The sequence below is a fragment of the Plectropomus leopardus genome, chromosome 20 (assembly GCF_008729295.1).
Source record: "Plectropomus leopardus isolate mb chromosome 20, YSFRI_Pleo_2.0, whole genome shotgun sequence".
Taxonomy (NCBI): Eukaryota; Metazoa; Chordata; class Actinopteri; order Perciformes; family Serranidae; genus Plectropomus; species Plectropomus leopardus.
This window is the reverse complement of record NC_056482.1, coordinates 10251677-10270585: the sequence shown is the minus strand read 5'-3', so window position 1 is coordinate 10270585 and position 18909 is coordinate 10251677. Positions and strand designations below refer to the sequence as shown.

The 18909-nt window shown below is 37.7% G+C and overlaps 3 protein-coding genes across 3 annotated transcripts in view; 1 reads left to right on the top strand and 2 right to left on the bottom strand.

Moving 5' to 3' along the window:
* The window catches only part of dym (dymeclin), a 67193-nt gene extending 58840 nt beyond the window's left edge, over nucleotides 1-8353 (bottom strand). The window contains exons 1-6 of the mRNA XM_042509808.1: nucleotides 8146-8353; nucleotides 6413-6619; nucleotides 3995-4047; nucleotides 3745-3838; nucleotides 1482-1618; nucleotides 7-79 (exon numbers count right to left, since the gene is read on the bottom strand). Of these exons, the coding sequence (XP_042365742.1) occupies nucleotides 7-79; nucleotides 1482-1618; nucleotides 3745-3838; nucleotides 3995-4047; nucleotides 6413-6552 (497 nt within the window). The 5' untranslated portion in view covers nucleotides 6553-6619; nucleotides 8146-8353. The remainder of the gene's footprint in view (nucleotides 1-6; nucleotides 80-1481; nucleotides 1619-3744; nucleotides 3839-3994; nucleotides 4048-6412; nucleotides 6620-8145) is intronic.
* Nucleotides 8354-11480: 3127 nt separating this feature from the next.
* On the top strand, nucleotides 11481-14938 carry rad1 (RAD1 homolog (S. pombe)). The gene is made up of 7 exons (XM_042509813.1): nucleotides 11481-11568; nucleotides 11953-12154; nucleotides 12285-12393; nucleotides 12511-12668; nucleotides 12931-13031; nucleotides 13474-13572; nucleotides 13935-14938. Exons 2-7 carry the CDS (start codon nucleotides 11960-11962, stop codon nucleotides 14110-14112), a joined length of 840 nt encoding a protein of 279 aa, XP_042365747.1. The 5' UTR covers nucleotides 11481-11568; nucleotides 11953-11959; the 3' UTR covers nucleotides 14113-14938.
* bxdc2 (brix domain containing 2) lies at nucleotides 14865-18572 on the bottom strand. The gene is made up of 10 exons (XM_042509812.1): nucleotides 18375-18572; nucleotides 17883-17994; nucleotides 17715-17758; nucleotides 17562-17632; nucleotides 17392-17441; nucleotides 17230-17303; nucleotides 16365-16415; nucleotides 15886-15987; nucleotides 15611-15739; nucleotides 14865-15517 (listed from the first exon to the last, which is right to left on the bottom strand). The coding sequence occupies exons 1-10, from the start codon at nucleotides 18522-18524 to the stop codon at nucleotides 15275-15277; spliced, it is 1026 nt and encodes a 341-aa protein (XP_042365746.1). The 5' UTR covers nucleotides 18525-18572; the 3' UTR covers nucleotides 14865-15274.
* Between the last annotated feature and the right edge of the window lie 337 nt (nucleotides 18573-18909).

Sequence of the window (18909 nt, the reverse complement as noted above, 5' to 3'; positions counted from 1 at the left end):
ACTTACAGCAGAGGCACCTCAACAATCAGGTGAATGAGGTTGGACAGCAGCTCCTCGAGGAGGTCCTCGCTGCCTGTCTCTACAGGGGAGCAGAAGAAGTTATTGTACTAGACATATACGGCAGTTAGTCTCTCATTGCTCTTTCAAACTCCCACTGTAACAATCTCTTGAGAGAAATTAGCTAATAGGGATTATGGGGTTTCTACAGGCTTCGCTAAGTTAAGTTGAAGACATTTTAGACATTTTTAATGCCACATGGAATGCAATTTAAGAGCTGTTTCGAGATTATACCAGCTAAAGCATTAAAGTACAATAAAAACAAACAAACAAAAAAACTGGAGAGATGATATAACCAAGAATTTATTAAAATTAAATTACAGTGTAATTTCACCACAGCAGTGTAGACTAATAACTCCTAATGATCTAATTAATCAAATTACGCAACCTGGACAAAGATAAGCAGCAAAAAATGAATAAATGGATCAAATACAAATACATAACTGCACACAGAAGGCAAGATATGCAAGACATTTGGTAACGTCATTCAAGATTTGATTTTTCCTTTTTTGAGGACCCTCTGCTCAGTTCTTTTTAAGACTTTTCATGACCTGTACAAGCTTTGGATTATTTTCCCTTTACCGCTTTCAACAAGTTTTAATTAGCTATGTGTCATTTTTGCAGGCAAGTCACAGAAAGAATTCTCATAACAATCATCCAACACAGCAGATAAAACCCTGTGAGGTTTGTGGGGAGCTGCGAGAGAGCGGGTGCGTTTGTGAAAATGTCACAGTTCATGTTTGCGAGAGAACACTGGCAGCATGAAAAACAAACAGCCGTGGCAAAATAATGAAAATGAAGGGGAAGCTGCTTCTTGTATATTCCCTTACCTTTCAATGGCATTTCATTGTCTCTGTAAGTGAGCTCCAAAAAAGTGTCATGTTGTTTATGTTTATCAAGGCTGTCAAGAGGACACCTATTCGCAGTGTTTATTTGGAGATTTACCTCAGTCAGTGCTCGTGTTTGAGGCCAAAGAGGATGTGCAGTCAGTGGACACATGTTCAGACTTTTATTAAAGCAGTCTCTCAGAGACGGCTGATCCAGGTCAGTAACCAGGGGTATTTGTGCTCAATTAAAAAGCCAATTTCTTATCTCTCTTTAGGTATAAAGGGTAATTTTACACATTTGACTCTTGTGGCTATCCTCTAATAACTCACACTTCATGAGTGTACTGGGTGCAAAAGACTTTTGAGAATGATTTTTTTCAGCAGAGGATTTGTTTTTTGTGTTAAATGTTCTGAAGTGCAAAGGATTGTACCAACACCAAACAAAAATGCAGCGAGTCACTCCATAAATGCGAGGCGTTCACTCCAAAACAGTTGACTACTCCTATGAAGCTAATTTCTTTATGCAATTTGTGGTCGAGCTTCAGTCTCCCTGTGACGCATCTCCCTTTAACAAAATCCATCAGTGATGGAGCTCACCTCCACAGGAGCCTGGTGCCCTCTCCTGGTAGGAGAATTGTAAGTGCAGCTCCTCTTCACTCATCTCCCTGATGAACACCTTGAGCAGACACCGGATCATGAACAGTGCATTGTGGGCCTGCCAGATAAACAGCTGACTGTGAAACAGAAAAAAAGAAAAAAAATCCATTACATTCAAGGCCAAACATAGAGCTGTGACGTACATAGATGCTCTAAGGGGGCTGGCTATGTGCCATTGATATACATCCTAAATTTAACAAGGAAAACTTGGCTGACATACAGAGGACAAATTAAAGAAAAATCTGAGTAAAAAAGACTAAGCATGTCAAAGACAGACTTTTTTTTTTTTTTTTTTTTGCTTTAATTTGTCACTCACCTGTAAGTTTTTTAGTAACATGTTCCTTCAAATGTCAACAGAATGTCTAGGATTGAAGACCTGGTGTATTTTGTACAATCAAACTAGTGAGTCAGCGTATTATAGAGTACAGAAGCTAGGCAATGTGCTGCGGTGGATGGGGGTCCGTAACAAAACTTTTTTTTGCCACCTAAAAAAGTCTCACCTAAAAAAAAAATCAGTTTATGTGTTTGCTTCATTTAGAGCATTTTCACTTATTTTCCTTTAATATGTTTTATATTTTACTCCTTTATAAATCACTTTGAATTGCTCTGTTGTGGGTGGGAAGTGTGCTTATACAAACAAAACTGCCCTGCCTTGCCTTGCTTTACCTTACTGTCAAACAATTTCAGACTGATGCCGTTTTACTTTCTTCACAGCCAAACTCCATTGAGAAAAACAGTGATTTAACATTGCTGAATACCGTCTATCACTGGCTCTATCAGTTATGTCTATTGACTTATTTTGTGACTTTGGCATTTAGAAGTGTTAGTTTGGATTCACCAAAGTCACACAGTAACTCAAACTAACTAACTGACGAGGCAGCTGTAGAGCAGCAGTTCCTGTGTTCAGCGACCCAAAATTACTGCTTCTGTCAGTGGAGTCAGGTGGCTGTAACGAGAGCACAGATGGTGATCTGAAGCCGTTAACTGCTTCCTCGTTGGAATGGGCTGTCTGATGGAAAGGTAAAGCAATAAAAATACTCTCAATATAGCGTACACTAATTCTGTTATAGATTTGGGTTTTAGGTGGGTTAAAATACATTTTGCAGGTGACCCCCATCCACAGCAGTACATTGCTTAGCTTTCCTTTCCACACACCTGCCGCTTCTCCAAACTCGCGGTGTGGTGACAGACGTCTTTTGACAGCAGATACATACATTATATACAGTAACTATATGTAATACACTGACTAATGCAGCACCACTATTAAAAATATCACAACTGTCAATTTTAGCTAATTTCCTTGTGGCAATTTAATAAAGCATCAGGTTATCACATTGTAAACACCAGCTTACACTGATGGCCACTGACTGAGTAAGTTTTGAATATAGGTCACATTCGAAGTAGTGACCCTCTGGTACTAATGACACCACCTGTAACAAAGGTTGTTGATTTACTGCACATCATATGCATCTCACTCTGTACGATTACAAATGGTGACACAAACAGCTTTCTCATAACTGCATTACAACCTTCATTTTAACAGTAAATACATCTGTAAGAATATTGTTGCTTTCACAACAGCATGTAATGACAAAACACAAGTTGTTATATATTCACTCTGAGACAAAATTGGGACAAAGCTGGTGAGAAACAAATGAAGGGGAAACAAGAAATGATTGGAACCATCCAGTGCAAACAACAATGTTTCACAACCACTAAACACCAACACGGGGGCGTCTAATCAGTCCCACAAATTTACAATTTGCCCATGCCAATTATTTCTGATGCAGAGAAAGTAGGTTTGTTTATGGGAAAAAATCTGTTACTAAATATGAGAAAAACCGATGGGAGTGGATAGGGAGCGATAACTGCAACCTCTAATGATGTTTAATAGAGAATGAAGAGTTCCCACACGGAGCACTTTGGGTGACTTGGGCAGGGTCAATTTCTGTGGAAATGGATCTTGGAAGTGAGTGCAGAATAATGCCACATGTGTTGATGGTTATACCTCAGCAGTTTTCTCATGGGAAACAACAACCACTTTAGTGTTTCTTCCCTGTAAAAACTAAGGATTCCCTGACTGCCTGTGATCAAACAATAACTAGCCTGCACTCCCTCACAGCAAAAACTGACATGCATGGGGTCTATCATTACTGACACAGTCATCTGAGTTCATTATCTCCTCCGAGGTTCCCATACTCACTCTTGGCATTCTGTAGAGATTTTCAGCTCTTTGGTTCTTCCCAGGAAAATTCTCACAAGAGCGCCAAAGTTCCCCGTTCTGGGATTGTTTTCAACTTGGAAATAAAAAAAACGGAGAAAACTTATTAGCAGCATTGTATGTAAACAACAATACATTTTGATTTAAACACCAGTGAAGTTTATATTAGTTGTGATTATGTATTGATGAGCAAAATAACACATGAAGGATATTTATATCATAGGCAACGTACTGAGGATCTTGGCGAGAGGGATGACAGCTTCTTCCAGTAACTTGGAGTCTCCACTGTTTTAAAGGAAAAACAGTGAAGATAAGATTTAAAACAAAACACAGTAAACACTGAAAAGATAAGAAAGAGAAAATGAATCAGAGGAGTTAATTTCTCGCATTATCTGCCCTTGGTTGTCATGCTTGAAAACTGCAGCACAATCAAACAAATAACATTTAAATCGCATCACATCAGCAGTGACAGAAAAAAAATGTAAGTTGTACAGAATTGTTTAAGTCATGTTTTTAAAAGAAAAATGGCATAAATCGTCTGGTCCCACCTTCTCAAATATTAATATTTGCTACTTTTATAAAGTATTTTATGAATATAGAGTAAATATATTTTGGTTTAGGACATCTGGTCAAAGACGGTACGCAAGCTGAGAATGTCGACTTTGACTTTTAGAACCTGTGATGGAAATTAGGGACTATTTCCTGACATTTAACAGACCTAAAGATTAATCAAGACAGTAATAGGCAGAATAACTGATCATGAAAATGCAGCCTAAACTTTAAGGGATACTTCACGCTTGGGATTCCCATACACTCATTTATTTTTGGCGGCCAACCTCAAATAAAAACATCTGCTGCTATATATATATATATATATATTTTTTTTTTATTTTTTTTTTTTTTTAATTTGAGCTGGACCGTTCATTAGAAGAGCTGTCGAAATATATTGCTTGGTTATTCATTGCAAAACATTCTCAGAGTGCAGAGCATACTCTGTACACAGATGGAGCAGTCGCATTAAAAGTCAAACTTAACCGTTTATTCTGCTGGATCTAAAAGTCTGCATCCATCTCACCCATTGACATGATCAGCTCTGAACAGATTTACAGATCAAACATCCACCCATAAGTCACAAACTGCTTCAGTTTAGTTTTGAATAGTTTTAGTAAAAATGTATGTGTTAGGAAACTGCTGACTAGTAAACCAACTTTCTGATACAGTTTCAGTTTTGCTTTTGTTAAATGTGGACCTAAATCAATCAATATATATTTGCCATTCTCCTTGAAAGCAGGCAAGGGAAAGTTTTCTTCAGGAATTCAAGGTAACACAGCATGACTAATTCATAAACAAATGGCTATTGTGGGTGAAGTATTCCTTTCAACCAGTACTCCTTTTTGTGTTACCCTCAATGCATATATGATATTCACTTCATGTCTTGTTATATGTGTTAAAATAAATATATATTTTTTTATTGTATAAGGAAAAATAGCAGAGTAGTGACCAAGATTAATGTATTACGCTGTAATTCTGTTTCAGAGATTAATGAATAAACCCCCCCCACTCGATGAGTATTTAAAATCAGTCAAAGGCTGATGGGAGGCTGTGTCTTTACTTCTCAGCACACACTCGAAGTAAATGCCAACCTATTTTCAGTCAAGCGGTACAACAGCCCTGTTGAATGATTACTGAAGTGAACTCAGCAAACATCCTGTCTGCAGCTTAATGTTTGATCCTGGTTGGGAATCTTTAACAACTTACTCATTGGAAAGGTTGTGTACCAAACGTCTGCTGGTGTAGCATACTGTAACTCTTGAGTAGATGCTTTAGGAGATTTGTCCAAGACAGAGGAATTTTTCAAGAAGCTGTTGGAGAAGTCACTAATAGTTTGTTGTCCTCTAAATTTTTAAACACATCAGCTATAAAATTTTGATGTGAAACATTTCCAGGAGATATATTTTCCACCAAGGACCCTGAGGTCTACGGTTCAGGAAATGCTGCTGCTGTCACGATCAATTTTACTTCAAATTTGTTTTCTTTCCTGGCTGGCTTCTTGTTTTGTTTCTGTATGTACGGATTTTATGTAGAGCTGGAACTAACAATAATTTTCAATATTGGTATCACGTTTTCCAGTGTTAAGTTAAAAGTTCCCATTTTTCTTTTGAAGATTTAGTCTATATGCTCATGACAAAATGGCAGGGCAATCACAAGTTACCAAAGCAAAAACTGATCTTTTTAATAGTACTTTAGTAACAAATTAATAGTCAAAAACACCAAATACTGAGTGTAAAAGTTCTTGACTCTTGACTTTTGACTAAAAATAGTAGTTAAGATGTAAATCCTTGACACAACGTCCACTTACTAACTTTCTCCTGAGCTTTCAACTGAACTTTATGACATCGTCATTGCAGGATTAAGCTGAAAGCTTTGGAGAAAGCTAGTAAGCGGATCTGGTGTTAGGATTTCTTTCCCCGACAAGTATTCACTTTATAATGACACCAAAAAGATAGAAAGGAAGGCAACATTGGTGAATGTGAAGCTGCAACCAGGAAATGTTTGGTTTTTCAACTTGATAAATTCCTGAAACTTATAATCATTCATCTTAAATTCTACACATAACGGCCACATCCAACATAACCTATGTGTTTATTACCTGCTGGTGGGACTGATGAAGGTGAAGGAGATGAGCTGATTCCAGAAAGGATCATTCTCCGATATGGACTCCGTGCCCACCAGGGTCTTGAGGCTGGGGTTGTCGGACAGGTCACTGACCTGGCTGGTGTTTGCTCCCATCTCTACTGGCTCCACTCAGCCAGACTCACCGCTCTTCACTGCTTTTTCACCAGGCATATGCCAAATCCTGCAGCAGGAGAAATGCTCTCATCTTTGGTACCATCACAGATAATGAACAACTATGCATGTCCTAAAATATGTACAGTATTTCTACAGCCACTTCACAGAATGTTATGCTTTAAGCCGGCATTAAAGCATCTTGATAAGCGAGAAGGTTACATTTGACACAGAGCTATTACATTTCTCCATCTGCACTCAAATTCAAACATGTAGAGGCAAACCCCCTGCTGCCCGAGGGTTTTAAGGTGCTGACCATGTAATTGCAGTGTCCCCACTTCAGCCTGAGGACCTTTATTTTTTGCATGTCACTTCCCATTTCTCTCTCCCCTCACTTCCTGTAGTATTGTCTACTCTCCAATAAATGCATGCACCCACCCACCTAAAAAATGCTGGAATGACATACAAGACTTATTTTCTTTGATTCCAAATGTCCCAGAAAAGATGAAATATCAACTCAACACTCAAAACACTCAAACACTGCATACTTCAGCAACTCCTGCCTTACTAGTGATTGTGATTTTTCATTACCTAGTTAGCTAGAGTTTGTCTTCACTCATAAATAAAGTGACTTACGATCACCAAAAATGGCCTTCATTAACATTAATGTGCAGTAGAAAGGTCATTAGGAGTTGTAACTGGCACACAATTAAGACTCATTATATTACTTAGCACTTATGAGGATAATCAAGTGAGACTAAACATCACCTCCAAGTTAGTTTCATTAATCCATGGCAAAGATGTGGCACAAATACAGAGCTACTATGTGTGCCTTTGTTTACTGTTCAAAGGAGGCAATGAACAATACCAGGAGGGATGCTCTCTAACCATGTTCTTTAAATTAAACTCTTGATTTGTATGCAATATGATCTATCCTCACCAAGTCTGATACCTTCATTTAAATGAGACCAAGTTCACTACAGGATGACACATAGGTAACCAGGACGTGTATGCTGTTTTTTTTTTTTTTTTTTTACTGACACACCTTCAGCACACAGGTGTTGCCAGCTAGCCAACATTTGGCCAACTAATTAGAGCACACTAAAAGCACGCAATAGTGGTAAAACACAGTTAATAGTTTATACTCAAATTAGAATTAATGGTAATAACTTACATGATAAGCACAATTTTAAACTGAAGAGTACATACACGCCACCAGCACATGCCTTTTTCTTACGTTCATGTTGTCACTGACTAACAAGACTACTGAGACCCTGTCAGAGCAAAATTCAATTTCCAGATTCAGTTTTCCATTTCCTGCGTATTTACTTATTTTCTTATAATCTGTCTGGATGTGGATCTGCTGTTTACACCAACTCGCATGATGTTAGCTAGCCCAACCCTGTTTCAAGTGCGAGAAACTGTCTCAGCAATGTTGTCTGTCAACACGGTGTACCGACAGTCACACATGAGCATGAAGTCATAGCTGGGTATGTTACGCAACCGTGAGCGTGTTCGGTTACCGGGCGGCTGATAAGTCACTGTCCGGAAAGCAGCTAACGTTAACGGCTTGTTTGCTATCAGCTGACCGCTTACCTGTCATAAATGCTTCTCGCAGTTTCCGCGGCTCTCTCGGCTCCCAGGACCGTTAAAAGCGAATGTTTTTCGCACTAGCGGACGGTTTTGACCAATTTTTTCATTAACTGTAATTTCCAAAAGAAAATACTTAAAATTGTAGGTAATTTGAGACAATTAAGTTTACTCTACATACTCCTTTCCTCCATGTTTTCCACGTCGCCACCCCTTGCGTAATGACGACATGTGGGCGTTGATTACGTCGGTGACGTTGCAGATAGAAATAGGGTCAATAGATTTTTATTTTTTTTTTAAACCTAGTTCTATCTTAGAAATCGTTTAAAACATTTGTAACGCCCTTCGGTTTGACTAATTTTACACACGCTATCACACCGATACTGTCTGAATATAATCAATATAAAAATCAGTCAGTAAAGTAGCTGAGATAGAGATGCATGAGATGAATGAGTGTTGGGAAAGTTACTTTTGAAATTTATTAGGTTACAGATTACTGATTACCCTGTAACAGATGTTTAAAAAAGAAATGCAACTATTTAAATAAATTCACTAATTTAATTTTGCTTATTGCATTGTATCACTTTTTTGACAAATGATTTAAACTGGGCAATAAAGCTGAAAAGAATCCTGAAATCGTGCTAAAAGAAGGCATTCCTGCACAACAAAAAGCTGCAAAGCAACAGAATTAAATTCATATTTTACATACAAACTTTTTTGACAAAAAGGATATATTTGGATGTAACCACTTAATAATCATCAATATTTTAATCAATAACTGGAACAATTTTTTTTCCCTTATTAAATGCAAAATTACATTTATTCTGTAATTTAATTAATTAATTAATTAATTAAACACAATTAATTACTCCCCAGCACTGTCAATGAATTAGCATTGTTTTTTTATATATAAGAATTTATACACACAAACACACACACACATACACTCATGGTACACACATTCTATCTACTAACAGTTTCATCTTAAAACACTGCTTCAAGAGTTCATGTCATATGTCATGACATGATTCATGTCAAAATTGTTGGAACTGCTTAACCATTATGTTCCTTCACAGTTTTTCTTTTGTAAAAAATGAGCGTACCATTCTGTCACATTTGTATTATCTTAAATATTACAAAACACAAGCACAATAGATCCCTTAATGACTTTACAATACAAAATGAGGACACTAGTCAAAGTGGAAGCACAACTTAATGTGAGTGCAATAAATAAGCATCTTTTTGTTATTTGAAGGTTTTCTTTTATTTAGTCATTCAACTGCAAATTTGATTTAGAAAAACGATTCCATTTAGAGTGAATATTCAACACAGTAAATGCATGTATTGATTCAAGAGTGATGATGAAAATATATCAACATTTATTAATTTCTTTAAGCTACTGTGATATAAATGAAAAAAAATTAAAAACAAGGTACGCACGCACAATATGGATGGTTATAAAAAAAAAAACCGTTCCATTCAAAGAAGAATGATAAGTTAATTCATAGTTTCTCTATGTTATATTAATGGAATATTTACACAGTTTCAGATGCATTATATATATTTAGAGCCATTATTCTGTCTTCTTATCTGCTGCTATAGTGGATCCATTGGCAGTGACCTCACCGTTGCTTTCAGGCTAAAACAAAAGAGAAAGAAAAAAGTCATTAAAATGATGTTATCAACAACATTCCATCATGACAGAGGCTATACAACTAACACCAGTATAAGTCACTTTTCGCACTTCATCTGCAAAATTCAATCACTTTAACTGATGTTAAACCTGAGAAAATACATTTGAAGTGTCTGGATAAATTGTGTTTAAGTGGTTTGTGGTAATTGAGCTGTGGATACCTGATATTTTTCTTTTGGATATACTGATTTTGAAGCATTTATCTGAAATCTGCACTAGAGCATGGCAGTAAGTAATGTCATAATGTTGTAAAAAAATACTTCTACCATACTGATATTCATTGTACAATAACTGAGCCCTACACACATTAATAAACGAAGAAAAGAGGGGTTCGTCATTATTAAAACGTCATAATAAAACAATTACATTTCAATTCATTTACCTTGTAAGTCCCATTACTCTTTTCTGTAACTTTTTGGTCAGTAGCTCCAGTCTCCTGGACCGCTTTTTTGGTCCAGAATGTATTAATTATCGGTGAAATGACAGGATAGAGGAAAGGCTCGAGGAACCTCTTGTAGACCCACAACAGGACAGGAATCACAATGCAGGGAATGCACACCATGGCTGTGGCTCAGAAAGGCTGCCCCAAATGTAGAAACTAAAGAAGAGAAAGAAAGAGTTGACAAGTTGCCAAAGAAATACAGCAACACACCTTCCTCAAGTGACCACTGAGGTGTGAAACATTCAAGTTGTGTGACTGAATTGTTAATATGGATTTTTCTAAGGTGTTTAAGAGGCTAATGTCCGACCTAAATAAGGTTAAGGAACTGACTTTAAGATGATTCATCATTTTTATCCCACAACGTATTTCTACAAAGACATAAAAAGGACACCGCTCATTTTGTCAACTGATTCCATAACATTTATAGTATATAGTATACTCTTGTCCCCAACCTTAATTTTTTTCTGGCAAGATGACTGTTTTTTTTGTTCAGTTTGGGTTTTTTTTTAATTTTCCAGTATGTTGTATGTTTGAATTTTCTCTTTCTTAAGAAAATGTACAGATTGGCTCTTTAAAAAAAAAATTGTACTCTTCTCCTAAATCATTGTTTAATTATTTGATTCCACTGCTTGCAAAATCTCATACCCATATATCTGTATTTTCCAACCATAAGCCTTCCTTCTAATTTTTGAATATTAAGTTATTACATCAACTCAATATTCTCAAAATAGATCCACTCTGATCCACTGGCATCATCTGTTTATGTATGTTTTGTGTTCATGCTGGGTATTTTTTTTTTTTTTTTTTTAAAAGAGGCTATTGTTAATATTTAACCAAATAACCCAAAGAGAGCCAAAGAGAGGCTGTCTCTCCATCTTTCATTTGCAACCTTAATTATCTGTTATTTACTTGTTATTTTACTGTTGATCTAAAACTAGTCACAACGTCATCAGTGGCTGTTAGCTGTAATGCTAACGTTTAGCTTCCTGTAATCTCTCAGTTAACCGAACAGAAATTAGGAATTATAACACACCTGCAGACTGAACAACGTTTTCCCAGCTATATGACTTTAACTAAGTAATAATTCTCACCTCAGTGGATCAAATCACCGCTGTTGTCGCGTACTGCCGCTGTACACAGAAGTACTCGTGTATTTTGGTCTTTGCGAAGTCTTCGGAAAGCGATTGCACATGCGCATAACCTACTTCCGGAAAAGACGAGAAAGCGGAAGTTGTTACATACATGGGCGCCTGTCTTCAAAACAAAACCGCACCAGTTTCCGAAACACACATTTGTAAGTGTCTGACACTTTATTACAGTTAAAAGTAACGCAAAAACAAGTTTGTTCACCGAGATTGCTAGGTAGTGCTCTATTATTAACGACAGTTTACTGTTTAAGTCGTTTTCAACTGTCAACAAATTTAGCAACATGTGCTGCGCTGCCTAGCTTAAAACTGCTCAACTACAGGGCATGTTTTAAGAGTATCTAATATAGTTAGATAAACATTTTTCGGCCAAGCGTTTCACTTTATTTTAGATTAATATTTGATCCAAGTTGCAATGAAAGTGACGTTGAGGATAACGTCTTTTTTACATATTGCTGCTATTTTATAGTTTTTGGGCTGTTTTGAACACCTGCCGTCCAAACATTTCTTGTAAAATTCTGTCTTCATTTCAGTGCCACGATGCCTCTGTCAACCCAGTCACAAGCCGACGATGAGCAATACGTGTTAGTGGCCAGTTTGGACAATGCTCGCAATCTGTCAAACATACTGAAAGCCATCACATTCAAAGACCATGCCCTCTTCAACGCTACTCCCAACGGCCTCAAGGTCACCGTGGAGGACTCCAAATGTCTGCAGGCCAATGCCTTCATCCAGGTGTATTTACGTGTATCTTTTCAATAAACGCACACAGAAGTGATCCAGTTGAAATCAGCAGTCTCGATTTCCTCCAAATGATAATGGTGACACTTAAAAGAACAGACTTTTTTTTTGTTTTTTATTCCAGGCTGAGATCTTCCAAGAGTTCACGATAAAGGAGGATTCAGTGGGTTTTCAGATCAACCTCACAGTTCTGCTGGACTGCCTCAATATCTTCGGAGGAAGCACAGTACCAGGTACAGATAAGGAAACCTGATTGGAGAGTATTAAAGAAAAGTTTGCCGAATGTGTTTATCTTTAGCTGTACTGATATTATTATCCATTCTCACTATCACCCTCGTGCAATGTTTCAGGAGTGTCAACAGCCTTGCGGATGTGCTACAGGGGTTACGGTTACCCTCTGACCCTGTTCCTGGAGGAGGGTGGGGTCGTGACTGTGTGCAAGATCAACACCCAAGAACCAGAGGAGCCAGTTGACTTTGAGTTCTGCAGCACCAACGTCACAAACAAGGTGGACTTTAGAGATCTACATTACATTACAATATATTATCAGTCCTAGATGAAAGGGATATACTAAAACACTACATAAATTTCGCAGATCAACTGAAACAAACAAAAAACGACAACAAAGCCATCTCTTTAGAGACTACACATTACCACTTTCTTTATGACTTACATACATTAGGAATATATGTGACAGTATCTGCAGGTTTTATTAAGAAAGTATGTGGTTGATAATTACTCGTGTACATTGGACTCTGTTTTTTTTAAAGGTGATCCTGCAGTCCGAGAGCCTGAAGGAGGCCTTCTCTGAGCTGGACATGACCAGTGAGGTGCTTCAGATCACCATGTCCCCAAGTCAGCCATACTTCAGGTGCGTTGCCGAAACTGAAATTGCTGTTTTTAAAGCATCACTTCTTGTTCCACAATATAGTGTTTACAGGACGTTTGACTTGTGTTTATATAACAGAAATGACAAACAACCATGTTAAAAATACATTTTATCTCCTGTCACTAATTAAAATGATAAATCTATTAAAGTAAACAAACTTTCTTCAGCGGTTTTGTTTTTGTTTTTTTGATAATACTGATTGTAGGCAACAAAAATCACTTTGTGCACACCCTACTAGCTTTTGTCTCATTTATTTAATAGCAACTTTTAAGCACGGTGATCTTCATCGGGGATTCTGTTGCAACAAAATGTAGTTTTTTAATAATTTTACCACTAAGTATTAACATTAAACTCTTGAGTTTTACTAGTGCTCACAGATGCGTCTTACTACCTTTCAGCTATGGTGTTTTTTTCTGCTCTTCAGGTTGTCTACATTTGGGAACTCTGGAAATGCCCATTATGATTATCCCAAAGACTCTGACATGATGGAGCTGTTTCAGTGTAACAAGACACAAACCAACACGTCAGTACCAAGAAATACACTATACTGTTACAAACCCTGAGGTGGACTAGGGAAAGTGGAAACTATAACAGAACCACCAAAAGAGAAAAATGGCAACAAAAAAAGTACACAGTCACTCAAATGAATTCTCTTATTTAATGACGTCAGTGTAACCAGTGGTAGTAATGTTAATTACACCTGCTTTTCCTGCTGTTGTCAAAATATCTATAAATAAAGCTAATTCTGCTGCTTCGCCTTTAGTTTTTCACAGTCTTCCATTATAAAGTCCACCACAGATGAATGATTTATTCTCTGAATCTTCTTGTAATGAGTTTTATTTAAACTCCACATTGTGTTCTGCCCTCTCTTTTAAACTGTGACAGGTACAAGATGTCCCTGTTGAAGCCGTCCACCAAAGCCCTGGCTTTGTCCTGTAAAGTTTCTGTGAGGACGGACAGCAGGGGCTTCCTCTCTCTGCAGTACCTGGTCAGGAACGACGACGGACAGATCTGCTTCGTAGAATATTATTGTTGTCCTGATGAAGAGGTGGAGGAGGAGTGATTACAGCCTGTTGAACTCTCCTTTAAATGAGCACCTTACTTCAGCTTCAGCGGTGGCCAGATGCTTTAAATGAGATGGCAAAGTCCGCCAGAGGACGCAGTGCCGCCATTGCTGTGCACACGGGAGGTAAATGCTGGATTTGTTGGATGATGGACACAGTGGGAAAGGTTGTTTTATTAAAGTCAGGTCATCATTTGTCAGACCCATTTGAAAGGAGCATTGCCACTGGATTTGTAGGAAGATAATATACCTGGTCTCCTTGTGTTAATATGTAGATTACATACATAATGTCACAGACAAATATGGAAAAATGATTGTATCACAATTACTGTATTTTGTATCATTGGAGACCCATTTTAATTAAGTCCATCAACATGTAAATATTGCCTGCAACTAAATGCTTTGTGGTCCAATGCATATTATTCAGTTTCTCAAGGTGTGCAGTGTAGGGTGTGTACAGTAGGTGCACTCTCCACACAGGCCTTCAGTTTCTCTGTATATATGCTGCGCTCAAATGTGGTCATGCTTACTATGTTGGCGAGAGTCCATTTGAATGCCCCTCTGATGTGTTATTCATAGCCACCTAATTCGAAACGTTATGCGATCTCAAAGTTCACGTCTTCCTCATGTTGTAAACACCAGTTTGAACAAAGCAGTACTGCACACTCTTATAACTGACCCTAATGTTTAATGTGTATGCTGACACCTTTGTCAACTGTTTGTCTGGAGTGTACACGAGATGTTGGAGGCTCCAAGTTTAAATCGTTTTATTTCCATGACATAGAAAAAACAACTGTAGTCAACTCAATAAACACTTTTTTTTACACTGATGGTATATTTACTTTTATCAAAAAGGATGTGTAAATGTTGTTTGCAGTATTGTAAAAGCTGAGGTCTTTATGACCACCTACAATCTGCACAGTCCTCCAAGTGATGATGGCAACAGACATTTTATACAACACATTTAAGATTTTCTCTTACACTGCCAAATGTGATAATTCGATGACCCTTTTTACATTAAGTCTTTATATAAACTTTCAAAAAGCTCATAATATTGGACTTGAGACCTGACTGCACTGTTTGCATTACCACATATTTCATGAGCCGATATTGAATCACGGCAGCAGTAAGATTTTCACTCAGTGTAATCGAGTCCATCCCGTTACCTGCGGGCCATCCTTTGTCTTTTGAAAGCTTTGTGTTTGTTCTTCTTCATCACTTTGGGCGCAGGTGCTTCTGTCTGGATGTGAACAGGCTTCTCCTCAGCTGGTGTGAGGAAGACGTCCGCTGTAACGTCTTTGGTCACGTCCTCCTTCGCTTCGGCCCTCTTCATTTTCTGCACCTCCTTCACCATCTGCTTCTCACGCACTCTGGCGGCTGCCGCCAGTCGGATCTCTCGCCGGTGCTGTGGGTGTGCGAGGATAAAGGAGCCACAGTCAGAAAATGTGTGATGCAGCATGGGCATATATCCGGCACATCACATGCACAAAGTGTTTACCATGTTTGGGGACTGGAAGCTGGGGTTTTCAAAGAGCGTAGGCCCTCCAAAGCTGCCTTGAAAGATCTTGATGAGGTTGAGAACAAAGCGAGGGCCGATCTCCACTAAAGCGGCATCCTCCTCAATGATCTGATCGTGACACAGAAATGAATGCAGAATAAAAAAAAATTCTGTACACTTAACCCATAACAGAGGATACATTTTACAAGCAATGAAATGTTTCTAAAATATTACCGAAAGCCTAAAGGATTTTTCGTGAAATACTGAAACGTTACCTGGTAGTTTCTAAACCATATCCTGTTGTCTGCAATGGTGAATGTGAAGACGTGGTCCACAAAAGGCTGACTTTTCGGGTGGTAGCGCGGGGTGGAAAATGTCTGCAACAGTAAAATGTAATGACCACGTCATAAAATAAAATAAAAGTAGATATACAACTCAGCTTTTAAACAAAATAAAGCTTGCTAATATTTGCATACACTGCTGGATCTAAACAATAACAGTACTTGCACTCTCCAAGTCCATTAAGTTACAAGTTACATCAAGTAATCCAACACTGCCTGTCTCTATTTAAATAAAAGAGTGGAAACTAGATGTTAAATTGTTAAACGCTGCAGTTTAATAACACTGATCAGCTCCTTTTTATATTTCAACAATGTAATCATCTGGCTTCAATTGAAGAGAAGATGGACTTTGTTATGTAATAACCAGAAGTGTAGTCAGGATTAATGTATGCATCTTTATCTCGTATACACACCTGGGTGAAGAGCTCCTTCAGTAAAGCAAAGTGAGGCTCTGTGTCAAATTTCTGAAGGAGAAAACAAATAGACAAAAAAAAAGTTTAGCTCTCAATCATGTTCTGAAGAGCTGGAAATGTTCACTGCTCCAGAAGCTTTCAACATGCATAAATGCATATTCTGGGCAAACAGAAACATTTTGGAGGTCTGACATTGTGAAAATGCATTTATATTGTCTTTTGTGTTTGGTATTTACTCAGCGGTGTAAAATAAAAAGCTGTGAAAATGTGAAGTTGCGTACTACTGTCATTGCTCTAGTTCCCAAAAACTAGACCGCCTAATTCTATATCAGGTAAAAACGCAAATCATGTTTAAAGCAAAAATGCTGAGTATCACAGAGTGATTGGTAGCTGAGAACATTGCATGCTACATAAGTGCAAGATCTTAGGTTCAATGCTGGACTTAGGACCTTTTTTGCACGTTATAAAATTCTCCCTCTTTTTTCTCCATTTTTACACTGTCAAAAAATAAAGGCAAATAAGCCCCAAAAATAATCTTACAAAAAGAAAAGATTGTCTACCATCAGCCTGTAAAAATGAGGATTTTCCCACATTTCCCAGTTTTATATTATATATCATGCCATTTTAATCTGAATATCTTCTAGGTTCATATAAAGGTCTTTTTTCAACATTTTAGAGAGCAAGATTAATCCAAATTAAACTATTTTTTGCAGCCCTAGTTTTGAAAGATCAACTGAATTGTCCAGTGTTATATTTGACTGTAATTACAGGTGTTTGCGGCACACAGCGGCCCCTCATTGACATACACTCCTCATAAAATGATATTATTGAGAGAATATCTGACACTGTGACCAGCACTACTCACAGGATCGAATGACAAAAGCGGTCTGGATCCTTTGAGGCAGTTTCCTGTCATCTTGAGTTCAGCCAGTGTGTGAACTGTGGAGGAGAAAAAAAATATAAACCAGTGTTTCCCTATGGCACATGACAGATGTGGTCCACAGCAATAAGGACAGATGTAACTCACTGTTTTGAACCAGGAACTTTGCAGAAGGCCCATGAGGGCTGTTTGAAATCCTGTAAGGCAAGAAAAGTTAAGATCATTGACAGTTATGACAGTTATTATTTTACCACAACACTAAAAAAAAAAAAAGTCAGCCTAATGTTTAGAGCATGTAACGCAGATCAAATACTCACCACATATAGAGATCCTGCTTCTTCTTGGCCTCAAAAAAGAGGCATTTGTTGCAGTTTTTGATTTCACACACCTAGAGACAATGCTGATTTTTAGTTTGCTGTCATGCATGTGATTATGCATAGTGTGGCCAAATAAATAAGTAAATACTTCACCTCGTTGATAACAAATAATTTGTCTTTTCTGTCCATTTTTGTATCTAAAAGACAAAGGAAATGCCTTGTTAAGTGGCAGTACAATTGTCAAAACCTCTGCTCAACATACCAACAATTTAGCGGCAACACATGCAACTGTGTGACATATGAATGAAGCACAGCACTAACCAGCTTTGGCATGAGGCATCATGGTCCTCAGGTCCTGCATCAAGTGTCTTGTTCTGAAGTTGATGCCTCTTGAGGAGAAAATGAGAACTCTTTCCTTGTTGGTCCATTTACCCTGTTTAAGAAAATGTGTTTCATAATATTAAAACAAACTAAAACACACGTATTGTCATGGAGTTTAAAATCTTCTTTTAATCACCCGGATGAGATCTTCATTTCTGATTACTGACAGGAAATACTGAGCATTTTAAATGTTTGTTTGGCCCTGTTTTGATAGTGTTGCTCTCAGAGGGCATTTTGTAATTTAAAAGTTTTCTCTTTATGACGTGAAATATTAAACTACTCTGCGTGTTTGTTATAGGCACTGGAATAAACTTCTTGCAACAGTGACATTAAATCTAACTTGAAGAAAACAGACCCCCGTGTTTTGGTGAAATGAAGTTAGCTAACCGTGGCTACAAACTTATGTGGCTAATAACAAGCGCGAGCGCTTACCTGGGAAACCGGTGCCGGAATAGTGACTTCATTTTTATTTTCCTGTTCGGCCTCTACCGGTGCTTCGACAGCATCTGCAACAAATTTTACTTTCTTTGCCTTTTTATCAAAAGAAGCCTGTCCTCCACGTTTTCTCTTGAACGCCGACATGTTTCTACGCCGACACAAGTCTCGCGGAGGATTCGGCTCAAACAACGCACGTGCGGATAGAGCAGAGGGAGAGACCCCCTGGTGACGTGGCGGTGGTACTGCAGCGTGGCGTCATATCCGAAAACAAAAAACAAAAAAAATGTATTGAAATTTTATTTTAGATGAATAAAAAAATAAATAAAATATCAATGTAGCCTACTACTAATATTTTAGGAGTTTATGATAGCTACACTAAATTGTGAAATGGAAAATTTGTGCACTAAGGTTGTTTTCTTAATGACAGTGATGGAAAAGCAAACACTAAACTCACCTCCAACTGGTTTAACACGGATTTTTTTTTCCATAGATGTCTGGCTTTATTAGAATTAACAATTCAATTATTGTA

What these genes read in the sequence shown, in the direction of transcription:
- bxdc2 (XM_042509812.1), bottom strand. Translation starts at nt 18,524, where the DNA reads ATGTCGGCGTTCAAGAGAAAACGTGGAGGACAGGCTTCTTTTGATAAA. An exon ending in AAGCAGGATCTCTATATGTG is followed by an intron (nt 17,442 to 17,561) that starts GTGAGTATTTGA and finishes CTTGCCTTACAG; the next exon opens with GATTTCAAACAGCCCTCATG. An exon ending in AAAGTTCCTGGTTCAAAACA is followed by an intron (nt 17,304 to 17,391) that starts GTGAGTTACATC and finishes TCTCCTCCACAG; the next exon opens with TTCACACACTGGCTGAACTC.
- rad1 (XM_042509813.1), top strand. Translation starts at nt 11,960, where the DNA reads ATGCCTCTGTCAACCCAGTCACAAGCCGACGATGAGCAATACGTGTTA. An exon ending in AGGCCAATGCCTTCATCCAG is followed by an intron (nt 12,155 to 12,284) that starts GTGTATTTACGT and finishes TTTTTATTCCAG; the next exon opens with GCTGAGATCTTCCAAGAGTT. An exon ending in CGGAGGAAGCACAGTACCAG is followed by an intron (nt 12,394 to 12,510) that starts GTACAGATAAGG and finishes GCAATGTTTCAG; the next exon opens with GAGTGTCAACAGCCTTGCGG.